The sequence below is a fragment of the Clinocottus analis genome, unplaced genomic scaffold (assembly GCF_023055335.1).
Source record: "Clinocottus analis isolate CAN_PGR_092001 unplaced genomic scaffold, fCliAna1.0.p SCAF_2, whole genome shotgun sequence".
Classification (NCBI taxonomy): domain Eukaryota; kingdom Metazoa; phylum Chordata; class Actinopteri; order Perciformes; family Cottidae; genus Clinocottus; species Clinocottus analis.
In genome coordinates, this window is record NW_027175931.1 from 10,734,735 (window position 1) to 10,761,161 (window position 26,427).

Genomic DNA, 26,427 nt, shown 5'->3' on the forward strand with positions numbered 1-26,427 from the left:
CTGCCATGACACCATATTTTTTTTATCAGTATCAAAATATCACACTGTTCTACATCCAAGTTGGTGGATGGATTGCATTCTCACGAGGTGACGCAGTCCAAGCTGGATCAAGCAGAATGATGCGAGGTGCTGTCGTGCTTCCAGATTGCATGAGACAAGTGGCCACGTTCAATCTCCCTTTATTTCCTCTCCCCCTTCCTCTCCTGTGACCTCCTGTGCTCCTTGTCACTTCCAGGTTCTCCGTGCTCAGTCACTGGCACAGAGCTGTGTGAAGTTCAACTGGTTGCATGTTGGACTTATTAAGCATTCACACAGTCACACCGCTACACTCAACATGTCTCCCGCTCTCGCTGGCGAGAGCCAGCCGACTTTGGCGGCAAGCCTTTTATTGTGTTCACTTTCCTTTTCCATGCAGTCATTGACACTATCGATGAGAGGTCCCAAAGCCTCAGCCTCCCTCTTTGCCAGATGACCCCAAGTGTAAAACTGTCAGAACTCCAACAGACAAACAGGAAAAGGGTCTAAGTTCTCCTCATATTCTTACATTGTTGCTTTTGGGGCAGCGTCCAGATCCAAATCAGTGTATCCATTGTTGGTCGGGGTCATCGCTTTTTAAAATGTCTATAAGGGAAAATTGCAACACAGAGAAGAGGAAAATACGATCTGTTTTGTTATGTTGCAAGCACTTCCAGCGATGAAGCAACTTTGGAGTCTCATCACCCCACACATTTTGGCATGAGAACAGATACATCATCTCTGAAAGGTCTCACTAATGGCTCCAAATTAACGTTCACTGTAATCATTACACGCTATGTGGATTACAAGCACTGCCACTGTGCCAAACTACTGTAGGTTACTTTGCCCAGGGATGTCTGTGGGTGTCTGACCTCATCAGTCTGAATCCTTGTGAGTCTCTCACCTTCACAAACACATGCTTACCTTCAAACACATCTGTGCCAAGACCAGTACCACTGCCCCTTAATTTAAACTGTGTTAATTTGCATACCCCATATCCACTAAATTTGTGACGTCATTGTTTATGCTAAAAGTCATATTGAGCAAAACAAGCTATGCGATAAGCTTTAAAGTCAACTAAACACTTTTTTTTTCTCAGTTTCAGAGTTGAGAGCTTCTGCTGTGTACATTTTATTCACTTCTAAAAGAATGTCACAATTGCTTTGCCCAGATTGAGCCCCTGAGTCTGTCTGAGGAGTATCCCGTATGCCTAACCCAGTGCTCAGACCATCGCCCATTTTAGCTTGGCACACACACTAACAGCATGTACTGTAAAGCCATGCAGACAAGACAAACACACTGCAAGCATTAGAGTATAGAGTGAGAAACTGCTCATTTCTAATAAGAATGTTTCCTGCCTAGAGAAGTTAATTTGTACAAATGATACATAGGTTGGGAAAAACAGTCAACATACACAGGCACGGTATGTAAAGTTGGCCGAGTGTGTTTCCTCTTCCAGATGTTCCACATATGCATCTAACTGGTTGAGACTAGTGTTCAACAGGTCCGCTCAACTCAAAGCAAGCACATTGAAACACTGATGTTAGTTTCATTGAGTCAGCCTCAAAGCATTTCATGTACAGGCCATGATCATCGTGCAGCCATCTGAGGCATTTACATATGACAAACATATTGGATGTTCTACAAAGGAAAACAAGTAAAAATGTAATTGCCATTGACAGTGGAAAAGCTGTTGACCAAATTGTACATTACACATCTGTAGAGGTATTGCTCCATGAGCGAACACATCAAGACACCTACTGTATACGGTCAAAGCTAAAGTCTTTAAAAAACAACCTTCTTCTTCACAAGTAATTTAGTCTAGCACTGGATCGGGATAAGTGTTGCGAAATCCAGCAATCCAATACAGCGTACTGAGGTGAGATAATGTCAGTGAGTCATATCATTTCAAAATACAAGATTTTCAAAAATGACTGCACTGGGAACATAAGATATGGCAAAAACAAATTCAAGAATATGTGACGAAATGACTAAATGCAGTGACTATTTAAAATCATACTGCATTTCAAAAGTATTGCTTTAAGTTGTGAAGCAACGTATGATGCAACATTGTGTTGACATTTTGATCAACTACAGCTATACCCACCCAGCGTGGGTGAGTGTGCTCCAAAAACCCAGAAAACATAATTAAAATGACATACCCCGCTTCAAATCCACAAAACAGGCCCTCAGTTTTATTAGTTCTATATAACACGGTCATTTAACTGGTGATCCGTCTTCATGGAGTCTTTCTCCATGGCTAAGCATCACTTACGGCAAACGAAGCATGGAGGTTGTGAGCGCATGCAAAGGAATGGCTCATTAACTAACCCAACGGGCATTATACTGGTGGTAACATGCTCACAAGAGAACTGCCACGCAAACATGACAAAGAACAGGCTGGTGAAAGGCAGGAGAGCTGTTATTGAGTCATAGTGGAAGTATTGGTGCAGTGTGGGGGGAAATAACACAGTCAACTGTAATGTGTCTATGTCTGACACTAATACAAACTAATAAAGCCTTATCTTTATCTTGCTTTACTCCAATATCACTTTAATTCTAGAGATGGATTATTGAGATTATTGAAGATCCTAACAACAACATCTGGTGACATCATTCAAGAAGAATTTTCAGGGAAGCAACATACATTTCTAATGAGAACAAACTGTGATGGCTGTGTATATATTGGGTGAGTCGAGTGAGGGGTTGGCGTGGCTCCGAGAATCCAAAAACAATCTCTTCTGCAGACAGTTCAAGTTCCAAGATATGAAAAGCTTGATACTGAGACTGAAAATGGGGAGGAAAGATAAGGAGTAGGAATAGAAGAAAATGCCATCTTTCACGCAGTTGTTCTTTTGATTTATTAAGCAACACTTGACTAATGTTGTGTGTCTGTGCTGAGATACTGCATGGCTGGATACTTATTCAGTATTTGTACATCTGTGTGTGTACTCATTTGCTCACATTTGTAATTAAACCTATGCACATACACTCACGGTTATACACATGCAGATGCGTCCAGTCTCTGACAGCGCAAAGGACAGGACTGAGGTCCAGAAATGAAACACATATGGGTTCCAGGAGACTGAACCTCCGCCATGCTCATCTTGTTTTGCCTAAACACTTTCATCGGCAATCTACCAGTCTCTTTTCCTTCAGCAAGCTCTGTGTGTGTGTGAATGATGTATGTGCATGAATGCATACAATGAGTGTGTGTGTGTGTGTGTGTGTGTGTGTGTGTGTGTGTGTGTGTGTGTGTGTGTGTGTGTGTGTTACAGTATATGGTATGCTTGCAAGAGTTGCAGGTCCTTCATACCAAAAAAAAAGAATCATCCAAAATGTGTACTTTAAAATGAGTGGGGTGGGTGGTGATTTGCACAAGCGATATTTCTAGCAAAAGCCTTGAATTGAGTACAAGCTTCTGTTGGCCACAGGTTGTGCAAACTTAAAACCCCCTCTGTGTTTTCTGCAGTCAGAAGCTATAACTCTCTGTCAACTGCAGGTCGGTCTGCCGTCATAGGAGTATCCAAGATTTGATTCAATGGATTCAATATTTCCGAAATTCAGACATTTTGCAGCATTAATTCATCATATACATCCTTTCCTTTTTTCATTACTCCACATTTTTATGTGAAGAGGCAGTGAGGAGCCAAAATAAAGACGAGATAAGAAGTCGGGACTATATAAACTCAAGCTCCAGTAAATTTGTTATATTTATCTAGAGCTCCTGCAGTCCAGTACATCAGCCCTGTAACAAATCCTACTTTGATGCAGGAGGCTATAGTTTGAGGTGCTGCTGAGTTGTATTTCATTACAATACAAGGTTATATGTAGTAGGCTCTTATTGTCAAACTCACATTGTCAATTTCCCGGTCGGACCAACTGAAAAGCAACAAAACTAGGAAAAGAACGTCGACGTCGAACATAATTTTGGCTGTTCGATCGTGGAGGCTCTGCTCTGCTGATGCCAACTCAAGGGAAGCCCCAAATAACCTACTGCCAGCCTTTAATTTATTTCCTTTAGTCATTAGTATTTTCAATTCAAATACACCTCCCACATATAGCAATGATAAGACATCCTTTCTATAAGTTGTAGACCTTCATTGATCATAGGAATGGGTGGTGTCGATAGTATTTATTCCATGTGCTGTGCGATATCTATAATCTAGGCAAATGAATGCTAATTTTAATTTTACAGATTCTGACGGATCATCAGATATTATATTGATCAAAGATTGATTGACAGACAGCATGTTTTCTTTCTTTCATATTTACCGTAATTTGTATTGTTCTCAGGGAGTCAATTGGCCAGCTAAGAATGGACACATACAAGAGACATCCCACCCAGAAACCTCCTCTCTCAATCTAAAACAGACTATTGTAATAGTAAAATAAAATAAAACTAAAAAAGTAACCTCTGTGGTTCTTGTTAACTGCCTCAAAGTCTTCCTGAAAGTGACAAGATGCTAGCCTAAAAAAAGACACGTTTCACATTTTGGCAATAATTCTATGAGGATTGAATCCACCTTTGCTTCGGGGAATACAGGAAAGGACGCGTATCCAACAGCTGTTCATGGAGAGAAAGTTCCTCTTTCCAGCTTTCAGTGTTTTGTCAAAGGTGGATGCTGACAGGATTCCCAATTAGTCTAACATTTACAAGGTCTTGCATGAGCTACGCTGCAATTCACTGCAGTCACGCTACTCACATAGCCAGCTGCAGTTCTCCGTTATTGGCCAGGCAAGGTGTGTATCTGTGGAATATAATGTCACTGCTTGGCTTCCACACAGGAACTAATGGCAGCTCTCTTGCTGATGTTTAAGACTGTGCATTTTACCAGTGTTTGGATTTGCGTTTCTTTAGTAACAAAATCCCGCTTTATACATTAACAGTCAAAAGACCAGTGTGTTAACCTGACTCACCCAATAGTTTGTTACACTACCATCTAAGAAGCTGTCAGTTTGAAAAAGGTCACAAAAGTTCATGGCAAGGATTTGGATGACCTGTCTGTCAACTAAACTCTTTCAGGAGCGAGTCAGGAGAATAATGTGAACATGTATTCCAAATACTCTGCAGTTCTAAAGTAACTGATGCTATTGCAGCATCTACGCTAACCTCTTTAGGAGCCACCATTGTTGTCACCTCTCTGTGTTGCCTCATACATACCTAAGCCGCACCCGTATTATGTTTTTGTTATCTTCCACGTTGCACCACCATGTTTCTACAGTAGCACAACGAATGCACAACGAACAAACCAAATAGGGGTGAGCGGAGGGATGTTTTGTTTGTTGCAATCTGCAACCTCACAGCTACATGCCACTAAATTTTACACAGCTTCTGGACACATGCCAAACTCTGAGAAACTGACACAGATGGATTCAACAGGCCATCGTGAAAGGCTAACCTGCTAGTGGACTGCAGACATACATTTGTACAGTAATGTAACACTTCTATGCAGGATGTAGAAAGTTGTCATGTCCATATAAAGATGGAGTGGCCATTGTCAATATAAAAAGGCAACACTGATGGAAATCAACATTCACAGATTATTGAACACCATCATAATGCCAATTACCTTGAATCAGAACATTTGAGTCGCTACTTTCATTGAAAAATGTATGAAACCTTTACTGACCCCGGATTGTAAGTAAAAGATTTTCTTTCTTTTGTACAACAGAGAGTATGTGAGGGAGCACCCATAAAAAAAAAAAACGCAAGGAGCTGCTTTTAACATTGTATGCACTATAGGGAGAACTCTAATGCATACAAAAGCCAAGGCAATACTCCTTGCTGATCCCAGCCAAAATAAACCTCCACCAAATCCTGGATGTTAGGTAATTTTCACAAAAAGGCTTTCCTGAAACTCTTATGAGTGGGCGGGGCGTGGCACTCCAGTGGGACCTTTCTGTAATCCGCTCCATGTGTTATCAGGACTATAAGACTATTGCTTGGTTCCTTATCTTTCTAAACACAGAGAGGTAGGCGGAGATTATATCAGTAATGCTTACAGAAATTAAACGATGGCTAAACATTGCTCAAGCACCAATGTAGCGCAGACTGTAATACAGCAAAGGAAAATATTTACTGTATGGTATCAGAGAGGAGGGCCTTGGTGAATTTCAATACGGAGGTTTCCAGATATTGTATGAGTGACAATACAATAACATTAATCAGTGTTCTGGCACCGTTGTTTGGCAGGCGTTGATGGCCATTTGCACTTTGCCAATCATCACTCCCTAATACAGCAGAGGTGTAGGAGTCGGGGAATCTCTGCAGGGTCAAACAGCTACAGTCAGTGTAAACCCACCTTGATGGAAACACAGGGGGATAAGAAAAACCTGGTGACAACCAATCAAATGACTGGTTCTGTTCAGCTGGTGCCCTACATCTGTGTAGGTCTTCCTATTATGTTGGTGTGTGAAAAATAGTGTAGTCTTTACATTTACCTACTTTATCTACCACATAAGAATATATTATATTTCCTTCCGACCAAGCCAGTTCAACAGTATATGTAGTGCTGAGGAATTTTTCATGTTGTTAACAAAACAAATATGTTCACCTCTATTACATTACTGCTTAACAGCTATTCTTGTATGGCACTATACTGTAAGAACATAGGATTGTGATGACATCTTCAAATGTCAAGACAACAGTGTTGGGCTGTCAGGGCCAGCGAGGCTTTCTCTGCTGGCCCAAACAGAATCACAAAGTTATAGCTATTTAATTTTTAAAAAAAATATTAAAATAATATATATTAAGATCATAATGCTTATTAAAAGTTATATATATATATGTAATTGTTTTTCACAAATACACTACATGTATTATAATTATTTTCCCCTATTAGTTTATGTTGTCATTGAGCAGCATCTGTCTCCTGTCTGTTCCTCATGGCTTGCTGGCTGCTGGCTGTTCAGGCCAGCCAGCTGTCTCTGGCCTAGAACGCTGCTTTAACGCTCTTTATCCAATCAGATCTCACCTCTGTCTCTTTGTATGTCTCTCTCTTCTTTCTCTCTTCTCTCTCTCTGCCAGTTAAACAGTGAAGGCTAGCGGCCTGGCTGCTGTGTGATCCCTGATCTGTGTGATCTAGTTTGATCTAACTTGAGCTAGTCAAGTTGGTTGCGTTACTTTAAGTTGTAGAAGAAGAACACTTTAATTTGTAGAAAGAGAAGAAGAAAGAGTCTGTAGCTGGAGACTATTTCCTGTGGACTCTGTTACACCTACTGGCAGCATCTCACCCTGCTGATGAGACACGCGAAGGAAACTGGAAAGTTCTGCGTAACGCGCGCGCGCGTGTGTGTGTGTGTGTGTGTGTGTGTGTGTGTGTGTGTGTGTAGTACGGACAAAAGTCAGTACTATGACGATAAATTTACTAACTTACCTGGTTTTGGGGGCTTGCCACCTTGTCCTATGAGGTGAATACAAACAGAACGCATGTGAGCTATGCTTTTGCCCTGTAATATTGAACAATTGTATATATATATATATATATATATATATATATATATATATATATATATATATATATATATATATATATATATATATATATATATATTTAATCAAAAGTTCAATATTGTCCTGCATTGCATTATTATGCAGATATCTGTTCATACACATTATATGCTGATTGACTCTGCTAAAACAAAAAAAATGTCTGGAAGGTGTTTTTTTTTAATCTACAAACCTGCACCCAGTCCTCCAACACCCAAGCCACCATGCCCAGCCCCTCCTGGCACCAGACCACCTGGGCCCACACCGTGGCCTCCGCCTCTATAACCTCCTACTGACAGGGTCAAATAGTGAAAAGTGTGATCATGATCAATATCGGTATTGACATTCTTGTTGTCAAAAATGATAATTTGCTTACGTGTGTGTATTGTTGTCATGTCATTATCCTTTTGGGTTCTTATTGTTAAGATCCTGATCAGCATTACTTACCACTGAGAAATGTCTAACTGGCCTCACATTTGCAAATCGCAAACCTCATAATATTTTCCAATAAACTAACGAAACAACTGCGGTTGGCTCCACACACATTGTTTATTGCCACAGCAATATCCCTTGGTTCTCTTTATTCTTAGTTTGACGAGGACGTCTTGCCATGTGTTTCCCTCAGATCTGACTGTAAAAAAGAGTGTTCCCTGAGTGTTGATGGGGAATTTGTCTGGAAAACTATTTCTTCTTGTTTTATTTAACATTCTATAAATATTACACCATTAGGTTCTTTAACAGAAACAAATTAGAAACACCCACGAGCAAATTTCAACTAAAAGTAAAAGAATATCATACTTACAAACAACACATAATTTTTTCCTGCAGTCGTGGCTTAAGTACTTGCATCAATAAAAAAAGGTTGTACAATGACAAAATTGTTCAGCGAATGTGAGCTGGAGCCATGCCAGGACACTGCTGGTAATACATTGGACTGTGCAATGAAGAGCTGAGTTTATCTGCTATTGATGATATGAAATGACGAACAACAGATAGAAAATCTGTGGATGAGCATTCAGTACAAATGTTGGAATCCATTTGGACAACACAATCAGGACCCTGGGAAAGCAACACTGTTTATATGAATGAGATTACCATATGGAAGAGATTTCATGTATAATGAGCTAAAGCAAACATTTCACATGTGAACCTCTGAAGCTCATTCAAGATCCACCTGGAATAAAGTTCAATAATTGATTGAAAATATAAAGTTAGATTTAGTTGAAAGAACCATTGAATAACCAAAAAGCAGTGAACTAAACATTTGATTCTCAATAAAAATCCATTCGGTACCAGGTGAAAAATGTATTCATGACCGATTTCTTAATATTTTACAATATTATTTTCTTCATAGAAACACACCAATTTTGTTTGTAATTTCCAAATCATTGAACAGTAGTACACCAGTTCATTAAACCAGATGCGAACAGTCATAACTCTAATGTCTCTTCTACTCACCTGCCGCTTTAGCTGGTTTATAGCCCAAAGGGACTCCTCCAGCAGACCCTTGTAAAACAACAATCAAGCAGAGTAGAGTTATGGCTGGCCTGCATCTCATGACGTAATGGACACTTTTTTGGCCCAGCAATTTATCATTACACCAGCTGACTTTCATCCTACTTTCTTTTAGGACACCAGGAGAGTGTGTGTGTGGCGTCTTGTGTCATTTTATACCAGTATGCATGTTAGTTTTTATATTATGACGCAGCAGATGTCCATACAGACGTGTATGTGCTTCAACATATAAATTTGACCATACTGCAATGGAAGTAATACAATGTAAGTTGTTGGTAGTTCCAACTTTAACAATACACGAGAGGTCAATGCAAACTGCGCCAGACGAAAATACACAGCTGCCCAAGTAAATACATATATCATTTATGGTGCGGTCAGAAGCAACTGATGTGACTTAGTTTGTTGTGCCTGTGTTATTTTTCTTTAAAGCATTTATTACCTGGAAAGAATCCAGTTCCTGGTCCAGTGCCTCCTGGCCCGATTCCAGCTCCAGGTGGTACATACACGCCTTGAACACACAACAGAGAAAAAAAGGGTCATTCTCTAACAGCAGCACTGTGGACACCTACATCCCATCTCTACTCTTTTTGGCTGCAACCCAGAGTAATTCCTGAGATGGTCATTCTGGATCCCAGACATGGGATGCAAGAGCAGCGACAGAAACTTAAAAAAAGGAAAAAATTGTCTCCAGTTGTTCTGGGACCACTAACAGCTAGATCCAACAAGAACAGTGCGCTAAAATACAATGTTATATTTTTGAGGCAAAAACATGGTTAACATCACAGAAATTGAAGCACAATGGAGAGAATGGGACTACAGGGCCACAATAATTATGGTTAATGGCCCTTGCATGTGTTGGGGGGCCAATTTAAACCACATGTCAAAGGCGATCATGAGTTTGTTAGCAAATACTGTGTGAACACTGTAAGTTCGGTCCACTGAGTGCATCCATTAGGAAAGAACATTACAAGGTATTACTGTCTGATTTAGTTGCATGAAAATTGATGACACATGCAACTGAACAATGCCAACAGGCACAAATCTGTGCAGTTTATTAAAAATGCCTGCAATATTGCTCCATTGCAATGAGGAAGGTTTTGACCTTTTCACTAACACGCTGTGACATATTTATTGGGTTTGTGCCATGATAACATCAGTTCTGGTGATGTTAAGAAAATGAAAATGAAGAAGATTTGGGTTGTGGGTGTAGTTAAGAAAATGAGCAGTGAGTGCGAATCAATGGAAGAAAAGTTTATAATCTAGAAGTATACTCCAACTGTTGGATGGGTTCGGAAGATATACCAGCATATAAAGGATACTGAGAACAGATACAGGTGGGTTAACTGACTTGTAAAGGAAATTAAAAAGGAAGTATTTCTTCCTTTTGGGTTTAAATAATGTTTTTTTTTTTATAAATAGTAGTGCAAATTGCAACATAACTTTGAACACACAATTCCCCCTTGAATGAACATGTTGACAGATGAGAGAGAAGTTGACTTTTAACTCGTCTTGACTCATTCAGATCTCTGGAAAATCATATAACTTATCAGTTTTCTTGGGCTTTGGCCTTGTAATATTGAGGACTTACTGAAGAGAACTTGGAATCCTGCAGGCTCAAATATAAATGAGGAATAAATAATAAAGTCCAATGTTATGTAATTTATCATTAAGTCAATACAGTGAAATGTTTGAATGTGTGTGTGTGTGTGTGTGTGTGTGTGTGTGTGTGTGTGTGTGTGTGTGTGTGTGTGTGTGTGTGTGTGTGTTTGTGGCTCTGTCAGTTTGCCCATGCCATTAGCTTCATGGCAGAGATCTCAGGTGCATGCTCCACACGATGGGGGTTGGGGAGATTGTTCTCAATTCTGCTCCTTCACTTCACAATCAAAAGGAGGATTTCCTGTCTCTGCACTGCAAGCGAAGTAAGAGGGAGTGTGTGTCTGCTCCAGTTTTCCTCTTCCTTAATTCCACGGTGCTACTGTAGCACTGTTAAAGGGTGCATTAGGTTCATTGTGACCTTGCATCCAAATAAGGCATATTCTGACATCTGCCAAGTGACCTGACCTATGTCAATACATTTAGATTCATGATTATCTAAATTATCGTCATCATCATCATGCGCTTATGTTCCTTGTGAGCCTGGCCAAGTCACGTTAATGCACTGGAATGTATGTGAGGGACAAGATTGACTGGACAAGCCAGTCATCTCCAAGAGTCTGCCATAGGTTTTTGTGATATGATTAATGTTGATGAATACATTTATTACCATGTTGTGGCTTGTATTAGTGGTCTGAGCTTGCAACAAAATTGGTGTTTCGTGTCCAGCCTTATGTGTACAATACAAGCCTAGCAAACTAGAAAATGACAAGTTAAAATAGATTTCTCAAAACTATGCTATTCAGCTTAGGACTGGTCAATAACACAATTGTATAACTTGTCGAAATAGATGATGTGATTAAGGAAAGTCAAGGAAGCATCCACCAGCAAGCAATAAGCCTCTTGCCAGTTAAATACAATGATGTGTGAACTGAAAGTGTGAGCCCAGATCTGTAAAAAGAGTGTGATGATATATATGGACTCAAAGGGATCCTGACAGTTATTTGGAATTATCATCACTACACTTTGTACTTGAATGTGTCCAACTGTGCGACCAGTCACCCGTACGGGGTCAAAGGAAATTGACAATGCGTTGTCATCCTCAGTTGCATGTGTGATATTTGTATGTTACCATGTGGGATGAACATTATTAGACAAATTATCTTTAAAATATTGTATTGGTTTCCCCATCTCACCATAAATGTACTTCATGACTTTCGAGGGCCCCTCTTTTAGCTCACATGTTAGAGGTATTAGGAATGCACACAAAGTTAAAATAATTCATGTTCTGAACAAAGAGTTAAATCAATGTGTAAAGAATGTAAGTAAAGATGAAAAAAGAGAAAAATCAACTGTTATACATTTAAGTTATCACTTTTGGCCATATTGAAACGGTCTAAAAAGCTGATGGACAAATGTTATGGTTCTAACTGCGGTTGTACAAAGTTCAGCCCATGTGGACCCACAGGGACATGGTGACTGGATTAACAGTATAGACTGTGTTTGCAACTATGTGTTATTGATTTGTTTTGTCTAAAATAGTTATAATTTACTTTAAGAAAGGCCCATTTTCCCTCAGCCTGTTTCGTCTTGTAAAAGTCTTTGTGATTTTCTCGAATCTATTAGCAGTACTATGAATCACAGCGATATGTTTTTTATAACAACACATAGGTTTTTTAGATTGATTTTTTTCCTTAATTTCAAGAGGAATCAAATTTGTATTTATACAACACAAAAAGGACAATGTGTGAAAAGATGATAAGCTTAGATAAAAATCATTTTTATAAACAACATCTGTGTGTGCGAATGTTTTGGTCTCTCCAATTCCATTGTTTTGAATGACGTATTTCACCGGACACATGGTAAACGGTAAAAAAAAGGACCGGTGCATTTTGAGTTTGGTATTGTATCATGTCATGTTATGAATGTCAGCCTAGAACGCATAACGCAACATATTGATCAACTATTCAATGGGATTCATGAATTCCACAGTCTTTGTGGAAATGAAAACACGTGTTAGGGGGTATCTGGGTAATGGGGTCCATAAAGGAAGACAGAATAGAACAGAAGTTAAGTTATTGGATGTTAGAACTTGATTTGTAATTAAATAAAGTCGAAGCCAATGACGTTTTATTTTCAAACTTCCTCCCATGTTAATGACCGTTTTTGCAATTATTCTTTGAGAGTTGAAGAAGTTTAGTTTTATAACATATCGACTCCAAGCTGGTGAGTAATGTTATATTACGACCCTGAACTGTCGTCACAAATTAATTAAATGAGAGTTGATGGAAACAATTTGCATGGTACTCAGGCATGCAAAAAACTTACATAAACTACACTGCATGCAACACATATTATTACATTCTTCCCCATGCTTTACAAATGACTTAGAGTACAATTATCATTCCTGATCAGTGCTGCGCCTCAAAATGTTTGGGAAGTCCTGAGGAAAACTACTCTATATTGTGCTCACATCACTTTGACAACTTGACATTTACACAACTCTGCACCACTATTTCCATCACTCTTGATAAAAGGAAAAAATATTTTGGAAAAATGCTAACTGTTTGCTGTGTTCAGACTTATCCAAAACCACTGTCCCCAAAGAGTAGGTTTGGATTCTCTCTTTGTAGAAAGCTTCAATACTGCAACCAAGAGCAACAGTGCAGTAAAGCAAACACTGCGGCTGCTAACTCCTTTACATCACGTTATCAGACATGTGACAGCTGGCACACTGTCAGCAACCTGGTCCACTGTCTATTTTCCACAGCATGTGGAGGGTGGAAAATGAGAGTGTGATGAGCATTAAATAAAGTAAAAATAAAAATGGGAACGTAAATCTTCTTCTTGCACACACCTCAACCCAATCCCATCAGCTATCGGTCAGATGATGCGGCAAGAAGCTACATTTTTTGGGTTCCAGTGTCGCCAGTCTTTGACGTGCACTGCTCATTGTTTACAGTCTGATTAGCAATTTTTAAATGTATTTGTTTATTTTGCAGTAACATTGTACACTAATCAACAGTAAAACTGTAAGTGAGCCAGAGTTAGCCAGAGAGGCAATTTTCATCTGCTGTCCCTGGCCAGATTTGTTTTATGGCAGCCTGAGAACTTGAGACGCAAGACTGGAGTTTGAGTTGAGAGATGACGTGAACAGACCTCAAGTTTATAAGTCCATTTTAAAATCAAAATCATTGTCATGTAGATAGCCGGTGGCTTCCAAGATTGTATGTTGGCCAATGTGTTTTTTCCCTTGTGTTTGCCACACATTTACCTTCAAAACCAAAGCCTAATCCAACGTGATTACAGACTAATAATCACACAACAAACGAAAACAAGAACAATGGCAACATCCTGTCCTGGTGCCCAGATAAACTAACCTCAACTTGACTCAACTGTTGTTTTCTACACTTGCCCAACCTTGTCTCAGTAACTCTCTAAAACAGAACATCGGTTTGAGGTATGCACTGGCAAACAAACTCAGAGCGCACAGATGGCAATATTTTAAAGACTAAGAAAACCTGATTCTAATCTGCTCATTGTTTAGTTGCTGTCCTGTGGGTGTCTTAGGTGAAGTCTTCTCACAGGAAGCTGACAGGGTATCATTACAGAATTAGAAAAGACATGTATTTTAAATTAAAACAGGGTTTTCAACAGCAGTGGACTCTCCTGGATAAGTATTTTAGAGTTGAACAGGATAAAATAATATCCCATGGTTGAAGATAGCAGCAGGGTGATATCCCAAAAAGCTAGTGGAATAAAAATGTACATTATGACTCCATTCCATAAACTGATTTATGAAATCATAGGTGCAAAGTAAAATTGACCATAAAGAGCTATATTCACTATTGTGAAAGATGTGAAATACAATATGCCGTGACAGTTGAAAATAGCAGAGATATGAGTTATATTCACTACAGAAATAATGAGTAAAGGACATAAAGCAAGTTTTTTATTTTGGCATTGGGACGTAATATTGTGGAGTAACATCTGCACTGTGAGAAAGAACATAACTGAGTAAGAAATAATCAATCAGATTTATGAACATGATATTGACAGTTCCACAATACCCTGGCAAGGAAAAAAGCAGTTTACAAAGTGGAACAAGGAAAGCATAAAATCTATGAATCATGCGAAAGAGGAGTACCAAATTTATGATCCTCCAGTCCAGTCTGCTAACATTTTTCGTGGGAACTGGACATATTCTCCAGTACGTGTGTTGCTTAAACCAATCAAAACACCCACAAAATGGTTTTGTTTGGTTGAGACCAAATTACTGATGCCAAAGGCGTAATGTGCAATGTTTACCTCTGCCCTCTCCCACAATGTTTTCATGCCAGAGGATTTTGATTAGATTGACGTAATGTGTTTAATCCAAATTTCATTTTATTACCATCTTTTCTCATCAGTTAATCAACAGTTATGGCTTTTTATTAAACCTATAATTTCTATATCAATGTTGTGCTTATGTTGTCATGTTGTTCATGAACCAAAAAGGAGGTGGACATCAGTGGGCATTGGCGGTTCAAGATCGAAACATTCCTGTCGGGAGCAATTTTAGATTGCTGGCCCAGTGAGGCTGCTTGTTGCAGCTAACAGCTGCGTGAGGGCTGAAATGAATCATTTAACTTAATGTGCTTCTTTGTTGAACACTTGGCAGTAGTTGATTGCAGACCAAACATCTGACTCGTTTGCTAGGACGGACATTCATCCACAACCAAAGAGTAAGAGTTCAACTAATTATTAATCAATATTCGTTTTCAGCAATGGTGCAGACGTCCTATTATATAAATACCTGAACAGTAACTCTGCAATTGCCGTGTTTACATCTGTAAAAATTATGTCTTTGTGAGAAACCTGTAGTCATTGATTCGTGATCCAACATTCTTACAACTCAGCCATCCGTTTCTGAATGACTTGGATTGTATCACACAGTAAATCAGGTTTACAAAAATAAAACTATCTTTCGTCAAAAGTTAAGAGTTTAGTGCAAAGGAGTTGTACCCGAGACACTTCCAATGCAGACCATTTGAATTACTTCTCTATTAAAACAACCCATCCATCCCAAACCTCTGGTATTCTCACTGCAACACCCTTAACAGTAGTTACAGTAAAAAGGGTAATAGGAAAAATGTTAGTAATCGCTTCTGGCTCAATACTTTGATTCAGAAAGTGACTTCCCAGCCAGCCAACATGCTTTAATGTAAACTGCAAACCGTGGATGAAATTGTCCAATGTCCTAACACTTTCCCAGGACGTGTGCCAGAGTGCCGAAGACATGAATACATGGAATAACAATTCTTTCACAATAGCAAACTTTGGTCAGTCTGTAACCAAAAGGCTCCTTCCAAAATGATTACTGAATGGAGGTTACCTCACCTCGAATTAGACCAAACCACTAAACATCAACAAATGAAAATTACTTTGTGGGGGCGACATGAAAGAAGTTCAAGAAATTTAACAAAAGCTCACGGAGGAAAACGTCCATGTATTGCTCAGGAGGTACTTCAATTGGTCTGTTTCTTTAGAGTTATTGAGCACTGGGATGCCAACTGTGTGTGTCACATTAATCCAGTATGTTGTGGTTGGCAATCAACGTTGCCAGAAGAGGAATTAGAGCCAGAGAGGTGTCCACAACACACACCAAGAAAAAAGCCTGAAGCATCACTTGCTTGGGCAATCAAAACAATCCGTTTGGGTTTCTAACATCTGATAACTAAGGCATGTCATCCAATTTGCGCTGTTTGTTTTTAACTTCACATAAAGCCAGGCGAGTGTCACTGATTAATGAATTAAATTCCTCTGAAGTCTCAGGGCTGAATCTGGCCAATGATAAATGAGGCAAACTGGCTTTAGCGGCACTAAAGAAAACATCCCACAAAAAGTAACAGGGCAGCTATATATTCCTCTTTTTAACTGTCATTAAAGCGAAACTAATGACTTTGGCACAAGTCCACCAGCTGTATGTTCAGGTTTTCTGGAGGAATACCATACATATCATGTTAAGAAACAGAAACATGATACTTCATTTTGAAAAATAATCTGCAAATACCTAATGAGCTGTTCACTCTTCTCTTTTATTGTCAGTAAAAATCTTGATTGCACTCCTAAATTGAGGAATCTTTTCAAATAATTCTATCAGCGGTCAAAAGTCTGGGTTTGTTTTGGTTCTCGAATGAGGTGATAAATAATAGGGCACATTGAGTCCTGCGTCAACACAACCTCTTCCATCGCACCACAGAGCACCAGCAAACATACGACAGTACCTGCAAGGTTATAGAGTAACATGACAGGGGGTATATTTCTAAACATACTCCTTTAAAGATATTTTCTCTAGGACCATACCTCAGTTACGCTTGCCGATGGAAGACATTTAGACAAGCCCCGCACTACACCATATTTCAGGGGTTGAATTTCAAGGGCGTAAGAGGTGTTTTTTTTATGCAGAGGCATTAAACGAGTGTATTGGGTGTTAATGAAGATCATGTTGCGCACAGATAACTGGCCCTTGGACCAGCAAAGAGAGTTGTTTTTTTCAATTGTGCAAAAGTGGACAAACACAGATGGAACTAGTTTGAGCGCCATATGTTATGGAAGACAATCTCAACACTCACTTGAAGTCAAAGTTTTGATGCAAAGTCAATATTTATATTTGCTGTCTCATTTACCTGAGCCAATTAGCTCGAATGCGTCTTAAAATGTGTCTGGCATAAAAAAGAGAGCTCACAAAGCAGAGGGATGAAGGGCACGTTGATACAATCTATAACCTGACAAAAACAGACTGGGTACATTTTGTTAACATAATCAAATTAGAGATGGCCGATAACATAAATAAGAAAGAATGAGACTTTATATGGACAAAATGTTTCTTTTAGGAATCTATAAATCTAAACAAAATGCATCTTAACTGACACAGGATAAGGAACACCAACAGCTGTGACTTTTAAGAAAACAAATACAGCAGAACATGGACTTGATTCCATCATACCCAACCCCAGATGCTCAGCATGTTTTTCAGTTTGGGGCTGAATAACTCAAAGAATCTTAGCCAAGACACAGACCAGGAACCTAAAAAAGCAAAAAAGCAAAGCAGAAAGAGGAGAAAAAGCAAACTCCCAGGTTGAATGAGAGTGGGAGGAAAGGCATACTCACTACTCTCTCACACTGTCTGTAACATATAAGCCATAACTTTAATCTGCACTTTAATAGGCAAAACAGTGCCATTACTTCAAGAGAAGAAGGTCAAAAGCTTTCATGGGAGGGGGCATTTAAATCAAGTGGTTTTGTTAAGTGGAAGGAGACCAGCTGGAGAACCTTCTCTTCCTGAAATGTTATAGAATATGGTTGCAGTCATGTAAACATACACTTTGCATATGTAAATGTGTAGGATTTAACTGTCTGATATAACATGAAAAATGCATATCCATGACAAAATAGTATCGAGAACCATGCATGTTTTATTGAATTAGTATTATTATAAATGTATGATGCAGAGTTATTTCATAATGTTAAACTCAATAACAATTTAAAGCCATGGGACAAAAACATCTGGTCAAGCTGTGGACAATGCAGTGCCTCACCTCTAATTTAGCACCAACAGACATGTAAAAAAGATAGAAAGAAAAACTTTCTCTCCACTAGTCGTTAGTCTTCACTAGTCTTTAACAGCAGTGAGATGTAGTACTACCATTCAGGGCTTCACTAAGGGGGCAGAACATCAGCCAGATCTTTAATTTTCACGACTGCAGCGTGTGGCTTTTTATCACCACAACTACACAGCAATGCAAATGCAGAACTGTCTGTCATAAATTATAACTCAGATAAAGCCAAAATAAACACTAAAACAAGAACTAAACACCATTCTTTTCACATACATTTACTTATACTGCAACATATACGTAATCAATGGTTTATATAACATGTAAAATGTTTCTGTCAAAATAAGTGAAAGCACTCTGATACATATAGCTGATAAGCATCAGCAAAACTTTTTAAGTACTTCAGTTGGTTTTATATCTCTGAGAGACAACAGGTGAAGATAAAAAAAAAAGCATTTCACCTGATCTGTGATTCTGTGATTGATGCAGCAAAAATAATGAGTCAGTTCACCTAGCACACACTTACCTCCTTGAAGAGAGGGCTGAATCAGAGCTAAGAGGAAGAGTCCACCGAGGAGCAACAGAATGTTTCTCTTAGCCATCTCGCTCGAAAATACACCACCCCTCTCCCGATCAGCTGGTTTTATTCTCTCCTATCTAATTACCACAAGCCAGAAGTTTTTAAAGAGTGAGGAAAAAGGGAGGAAAAAAAGGGGAAAAGATATGAGACTACGTAATTAAGAGAGGGCAAAGACTACAGTTCAATAGATCACTTTGCCTTTTCCCCCCTCTATGTCTGGTGTTGCTGTTTTTATTCTGGTCACTCCTGCCAACAGTGCAGACGCTGCTGCCAGCGAGGAAAGAGAGAGAGAGGGAAAGAGACATACACACACACACACACACACACACACACAGAGAGAGAGAGTGAGCGAGAGGGATAGACAGCTCCCCCCTCCTCATACAAAAAATCATCCAGGAGGAATTGAACTGTCTGCCAAGCATTTGTATGGATACTGAGCATACTTATCTCTAAGGGTCAAGAGAGAGACTGAGGACGAGCAAACAACATACCTAGATAATTACCTGTTCTCCACGGGCTCATTTCTTGCTGGTTGGTTTTCAACACAGGCAATAACCTTAGTTTTGGGGGTTACTTATAATCAAGTGATCCACTTTGAACTTTGTGTGGCTACACAATATCAAAAAAAAATACACTACAAACTCTGTGACTGTAGGAATATGCTGGAACTAGCAGTACACTGTGCCTGGCTGTCCATGTGTGGAAGCCAGTCCCAGTGCTTCTCGTAACAAAATAGGAAAACTGACGGCATCACACATAAATGATTGAGAGCGAAGAACCCAAGAAACATCAGTCCGCTTGTCTGTGCAGTCTCTCAGCGAATTCATCAGGATAATTGTCCTCGTCAGTCCTGTAACAGAGATCAAAAGTAGAGCGAGGACCAACCTCAGTGCATTCTGAACTTTAGTGATTGCTCGAGGACTTGACCCCTGGACATCAATCATCATACGAGACAGTTTCTTCCCAACTGTGTGCGTCCAACAATAACTTTAAACGAGGTCACCAAATTGTGAATATGGCTTGGATATTAGTGATCAGTGCTCAACATGTTGAGCCGAATAATATATCATGACAGGCTTCTCCTCTTTCCAATTATTGCCTGTGGATGCGCTGTTACCTGTATCATTACACCATCACAGGCTTTTGGACCTCCATTTATAAACGGCAAAACACTTTCAGCAGAGTATTTTGGCAAATGACTGTTTAAGACCTGGTGAACAAAAATAATTGCTAAAAAAACAGCCGCAACAAAAAGCCTCACTGGATTTCCTTATTGAGAATGGTTAAAGGCCATACAAAATCAACAAATCACTTCCAAACGACTTTTTTAAACTCCCAATTCATTAACTTATCCACAAATCTTGTGTTGATAGCAAATTTCAATCGGAGTTCAATCACCTTTGTGCAATTTCATCTTGCCTTAAAATGTCTAGCCACGACTTTGGAAACGCCTCACCGCAGACAAGCTGTCATTGTCCATATTTTCGTTCTGCTTTGGGACACATTTTTGGGATTTCAAGTAGAAGAGGTTGAGCAGAGGTAGTTTTTACTGGCAAGAGCTGCAGCCAAAGTCGTTACTCCCTCACAAACCTGACAGACCGGGCTGTTGCATGCATGCTAATGGCTTCTGCCTTCCAAGACACACAGTATCCTTCATAGTAGTGACGTTCTTCATTAGACTTCTTATTCCCTCATGCTGATTTCCTTAAAGTTAGGTTAGGCATTGTTACAATATCTCCCTACACTTGTCATCCTACTAATGTGCACATTTAGAGACCTGTGTACAGCATAGATCTACATTTTTTCCCAGTTATTTAAAAAATCTAAATGTGTTTCTACCCTCACAAGGTAAAACAAAGCAACCCATTATTGTTAGAGAACCTAAACAACGGAAAATACAAGGGTCTTCCTGTCTTCCTCCCACAGTCCGAAGACATTCCGCTTTGGTTAATTGAAATCTCAAAATTGCCCGCAAGTGTGGATGTAAGTGTGAATGTTTGTCCGTCTCTGAATGTCAGCCTTGCGATAGTCTGGCGATCTTTCCAGTGTGTGTAACCTGCCTTCGACCCATGTCAGCTGGGATCAGCTCCAGCGCCCCCGCAACTCGGAGCAGGATAAGATAATGAATGGATGGTCTATTCTGTACACACAACATCTATTGCACTTCTGTCCGCCCTGGTTTTCTCCTCAGTTGGTCTTCCTGCGGACCTTTCCATATTTTCCCCATCAAAAAGAACAAAGGGTGTCATATGCTGTGCATATTGTAACACTCTCTGAGGAAAATGTGTGACATTGGGCTAGATAATCAAAACTGACTTGACTTGAGCTGACAGACCCACAACAGGTTTGTATATAAGATAATTCAATTTTTAGATTTATTTAACAATTTAGGGCAGACCTGGCTGAGATCCCAATGCACTATTGTTGCAACCATTTTATTCATAGCCAATGATAATTTAAAACTGCTTGAATATTCCTTTAGTCATACACACCGGATTAAAGATTTAAAACAGTGAAACATTATTTTTTTTTAGGGAACTCATCAGATACATGACAAAAAACACACTTAATATATTTGAAAAGAAATTACTCTCCAATACCAAAGAACATTTGAACTGCTCTCAACTCTTATGAATACAGTTACGGCCAATCATCAGGAGGACACTGACCTAATGCTGTATCCTGCAGGGTGCTTTACTTTCCACATTTTGTTTAAGACCAAAAGCCCCAGGTGACTATTCTGTTTGGGAAGCAAAAGTGTATTCTGGATGAGGCTAGTGTTTTTCTTCATTTATTTGCAAGTCTAAATTTCTATTTTAGCTCATGTCTCCTTCTTTGAGCTGTGTTGAATGGTGTTTTTGCCAAATAAAAGAAATTTAACGTAGAATTTGGTTAGGGACGATGAGGGGGTCACACAAAACCTACTGTTATTAATTGCAACATAAACTGTGAGTTATTTTTAACACGAGGTTGCTGTAACAACTCGACAAAGTGTCATTTCCCCCCTTTTTTAAGATGACAAACTGATATTGAATATATACTGTAGTTTGAGGGAGAATCAAAGCTAGCATACGTGCAATAAATTCAACTTACTTGTTACTATCAACAAAATGTCGTAAGTAATTTCTTTCACCTTAATTTGATGTCATTAGTTTAACTATGTATATACTTGATCTGAATTGTACCTTTTAAATGTACTGTTTTTTTTAATTAAGACTAATAGGTCTTAATTCATGGTGACAGTACGGTGTTTCATGGTAGTGGCAACTTTACTGATGAACTTTACACAAAGCAGTACACGTATCTTGCTGGTCTAATATGTGGTTAGAAGCTAGCAGACCTATGTCACTGGCAAATCATATCTACAGCACAGCTGCAAACTCTGTTCTTCCTTCTTCCCGTGCCATGACAGTGACGTACTTGTGATAAGGAAGAACTACAGAGTGCTAATTCAGCTTCAGTAGCTATAAGTGGATCGCAATACCACTCAAAAATGTCCTCAATCTCTTTGTTTGTGTTACGTTTTCAACAGCTAAAGTGCAGTGAATGTTACAGACAAGGATTTGTTTTTACTGGGTACATTTTACAACGTTTTGGCTGACCGATATGCAGCCGTATTCAGCCAGAGGGAGGCCGCTGTAGGCTGCAGCGGGGAGGATATGGCCAGCGAGGACCCTCCAGAATCAGAGCTGGCGAGAGCAAACGCAGACTGGTGGAACCGTTGCTTAAAATTTCCCTGCGATGCCAACAGAAATGAAATCATTCTGCTGGATGTTGTCACATATTTGTCTGATGACAAGCGAGCGAGTGAGTGTGTTACGATGCTGGAGATCTTCTTCGGATGCCCAAAGGTAAACTGGAAACAAAAAAAAACAAGACCAGTGGGGCCTTTAGGGGATATTTGTGTAATTGTGAGAGATGCCAACGAGGAGCAAATGAACGGAGGGAAAACAGTGTTGAGAGAAGGCATATTTTTGCATTTTACTTGAGTTTTTTCAATTTCTATCCAGTTTGAATAAAATGTGTTTTACGATGACTCAACAAAGCAATTAAGCCCGTCTTCATTTCATGTAAGTGATACTTTTGAATTTAGAATATGTACAGTTGTATTTTTCTATTTAGGTTTATGAATATTTCCTTCACTGACATTTAGGGATTATTTAACTTTTTATTTATCACTCTCAGCGCTCTCATGCAATGCATGCTGGTTCATACAGATACAGTTGGCATGGCTCTGCAGCAGGAGAGGTCAGGGTTTTTTTTCGGTCAATTTTGCTTGCACTATGGAATTTATTTTTTCAGTGAACTTTACATTTGGATTCAGTGCTGATTGGACATCCACATAAATGGTGACACCTTTTCCTTTTGCCCAACATGCAGCCATCATCGATTCTCTCTTAGAGGCCACTAAGGATTACAATGACCATTGCTTTAATGGCTCTCCATCTGCAGGCACAGAGTTGGCAGAGCATCACAACATAATCCACGTCAACCTTCCCAGTATATATTATTATTATGATATATGTATTTTGGTTTTGATGGAGGGAAATTAAGTCTTAAAGACACCTTTTGAGGTAAATGCTAGAAACCATTAACACACTGAGGTAGAAATATATTAATTTCTGAGGCACTTAAGGTTTTATTTACTAACAGACACACAAATTAATTACTTCAAAGCTCTAAAACACAATAATCTAGTCTCTGCAATTCAGCAACCAATTCGAGACCAGCCATGCAATGCTAATTAAAACAACCTGGTCAACAGCGGTATTGCTCTTGAAACAGACAGATTTGGGCGTATCTGCTAAAATGTCAATTCAGTGAAACCCTTTTAGTCGTAATTACTGGTTTGGTTTTAAATTAGGAAGTAATTAAAATATGATTAATTACTTTACTTTGTTTTCTGACATGAAGTAATGGTCTCTGTCTGTGTGTTTTCACATCACACATCAGCCATGGTGACAACATAAAATAAAATACAGCAGAGTGTGCTTCAGCATGGAGCACAGGATATCTTCTTGTTCTTGTTCTTCTTGTTCTTGTTCTTGTTCTTGTTCTTCTTCTTCTTCTTCTTCTTCTTCTTCTTCTTCTTCTTCTTCTTCTTCTCTTCTATTAAATGCAATGCACAATAACATGTGAAAATCAATCCTATACTCGTACTATTACTCAGAAAAGGGGATATGATTTACTAACTATTGAAAGGATTGAAAAACAGACAATGATTTCAACATACAGATGTGTATTTACATTGTTCAGATGCTGGAATAAGGGCAAATTATTACTTTGAGATAGTGGCAATTTTGCATAAAGGTGAGTTCAATTTCCAACATGTTTATGCTACTTAATTTAATTGTATGTAAATTGTATAGACTATGGTTACCAATCTCTCTTTCCAACCTACTCGTACCATTTGTACACGACATCACATGGTATAAATTTAACATCTGTTCTCTGAATAGAAACATATTACTCATTATCATAATGAACAGATTGTGCTGCCTGTGATTGTCTCAGGCTCAAACAACTAATATAATGATACAGATGGTGTTATTTGTTGTGTATTTCTTTTGCAGGAGGGAAAATTATTGTTTAAAACTCTACACATGTTCTTCTATTGGTACAATGAACCTTTGTTCACTGGGTAAGTGTTCACATCTTGCTGTATTGGATCAGCTCTGAGATCGGCAATATCATGCAATAAACAGTGAAATTGGCCAGCCGTGTTGGGTGGTTCTAGTATTAGTGGCATGCAAGGATTCTTGGATCTTCTTTTGAGGTGAAGCTGACACTGAACAGACTGATTTGGGGTCCAACTTGCCTTCCATCTGCCTATGTCTACAGCGCAGTGAGACACTGCCGAGTGTAAACTATTGCAAACTGGTAGAGTGCCCTGCTGCAGTACAAACGTCATTCTTTTAATGGTGTGTGGTGTCACCAGCACACACAGACAGTGTGTAGGCTGGCCTCCCTCCAAAGTGCAATACACACATCCAGACCACACTCCAGATGTGGTTTATCTGCAGTTAACATTGCTCCGTATACAAAGCAAGTGAACATCAGACCCAGCCTTAGGAACCCAGGGAAAACTGATGAGCTCTGGTAAGCGCCAGAACAGGCAGCGTGATGACTCATGTTTGGCAATAACATCTTCAAGACTCCAACTAGAAAGCTTTGCATGCTATCCATTCTCCTTCAATGTTTGCAGTGACCCTTGAATTCACTACATGGGTTACAATTGCATAAACAGTGAAGAGTTTGGTTTCATATTGTGTAAAATAAAGCATTGATTAGGAATATAGCCTTTGCTGTAATGGACATTATTAGTCAGTTTATCTATTTAACTTTTCTGTTTCGTTGTTGGGCTTACAAGACAAATGGGAGTGTCAGTTTAAAAATGCAATATTTGGATACAAAAATTAAAAATAATTTAGCACACTAGTGTATTTCAATAGTCATTTACATTATTAGCAAAAATCATAATCTCACCTGTTTTGGTCAAAATCTGGTGCACTTTGAGGGAAAAGTGCCGTGCTAGCTTTATAAAGAACTTTGAGCTCGAGTAAACACTTTGATCACAAATCCAAAGGTTGTATCAATATTAATCTGATGACACCAAAAAAAAGGTTACACCCAAAAATCGCGAGTGTGACCGAGTCCACGATTCAGTGTTGCCAGATGTCCAATAATTATCATATTTTTACAATCCTTTTTCCCCTCTGTACAATATATGATCAATAATGCCAAAAGTGCTATAATGTTTGACAATTCAACAAAGTAGTTGGCTTCAGTCACTATGGATCCTACGTCTGTGTTTACACATCTCTTCCCAAGTGTTATGGCCCCTTTTCAGTATGGGGGATGAGGGGTGGACGAACACATGACAGCCAAGAAATATGTGAAAGAAAGTCAGAAGTAACGTCTCGATCGACCAAAACAAATATAGAGAGAGTGCAGACCATTAACCTAATGTTCCAGACACAAATTGTCTACGTGCTTTCATAAATGTACAGGGTACCCCAAACTTACCTACTGTCCTCAACCTCTCACTACAAAGCTTCACATCTAGCAGTGTCAGTGAGTGCGTAGCATAAAAGAAAAACCGCCCACCCCCGAACTCTTCCGGCTTACACCTTAAAAGACGGGGCCCACTCAGATGTTTGCCACCTGTGGGGAAAACACAAAACACTAGCACGTAACACCAAGAGACCAGCCAATCATGCTTAATGTAGGCCTTGCTGATGAATGTGACTCACAAACACAGCTGTCTTCCTCTCTCCAATTGCTTGACGTTCATTTGAAAAGATTTTCCAGGCGAGGTGTGCTGTAAAACATACACCTTCACCTTTTTAAGGTCATGACAGGCCACTAAGGAGGAATTACACCTGGGGACAGTCAGCCAGCTCCAGGGAGAGTCCCCACAACGGTATTCTCCCACCAAGCGGTCGTTCCTGACTCGCCAAGCAAGACCAAAGTGCACTGCTGTCTTGTAACACAAGACAAAGTGATGTGTTTATCTTGTTTTCATAAGCTTAGGAAGCTCAAATTTGATTTATTTCACATCCCTGCACAGCGCTTAGGATTGTTGTGGACATTTTAGATTGCATTGAGGCTTTAAAACTTTGGTCAATCATAAC

The 26,427-nt window shown here is 39.2% G+C and overlaps 1 protein-coding gene across 1 annotated transcript in view; it reads right to left on the minus strand.

The window, feature by feature from the left end:
* Positions 1-18,994, minus strand: part of elna (elastin a) — a 51,124-nt gene extending 32,130 nt beyond the window's left edge. The window contains exons 1-5 of the mRNA XM_068585930.1: positions 18,740-18,994; positions 9,462-9,530; positions 8,966-9,013; positions 7,701-7,799; positions 7,395-7,421 (exon numbers count right to left, since the gene is read on the minus strand). Coding sequence (XP_068442031.1) covers positions 7,395-7,421; positions 7,701-7,799; positions 8,966-9,013; positions 9,462-9,530; positions 18,740-18,815 — 319 coding nt within the window. The 5' untranslated portion in view covers positions 18,816-18,994. The remainder of the gene's footprint in view (positions 1-7,394; positions 7,422-7,700; positions 7,800-8,965; positions 9,014-9,461; positions 9,531-18,739) is intronic.
* Between the last annotated feature and the right edge of the window lie 7,433 nt (positions 18,995-26,427).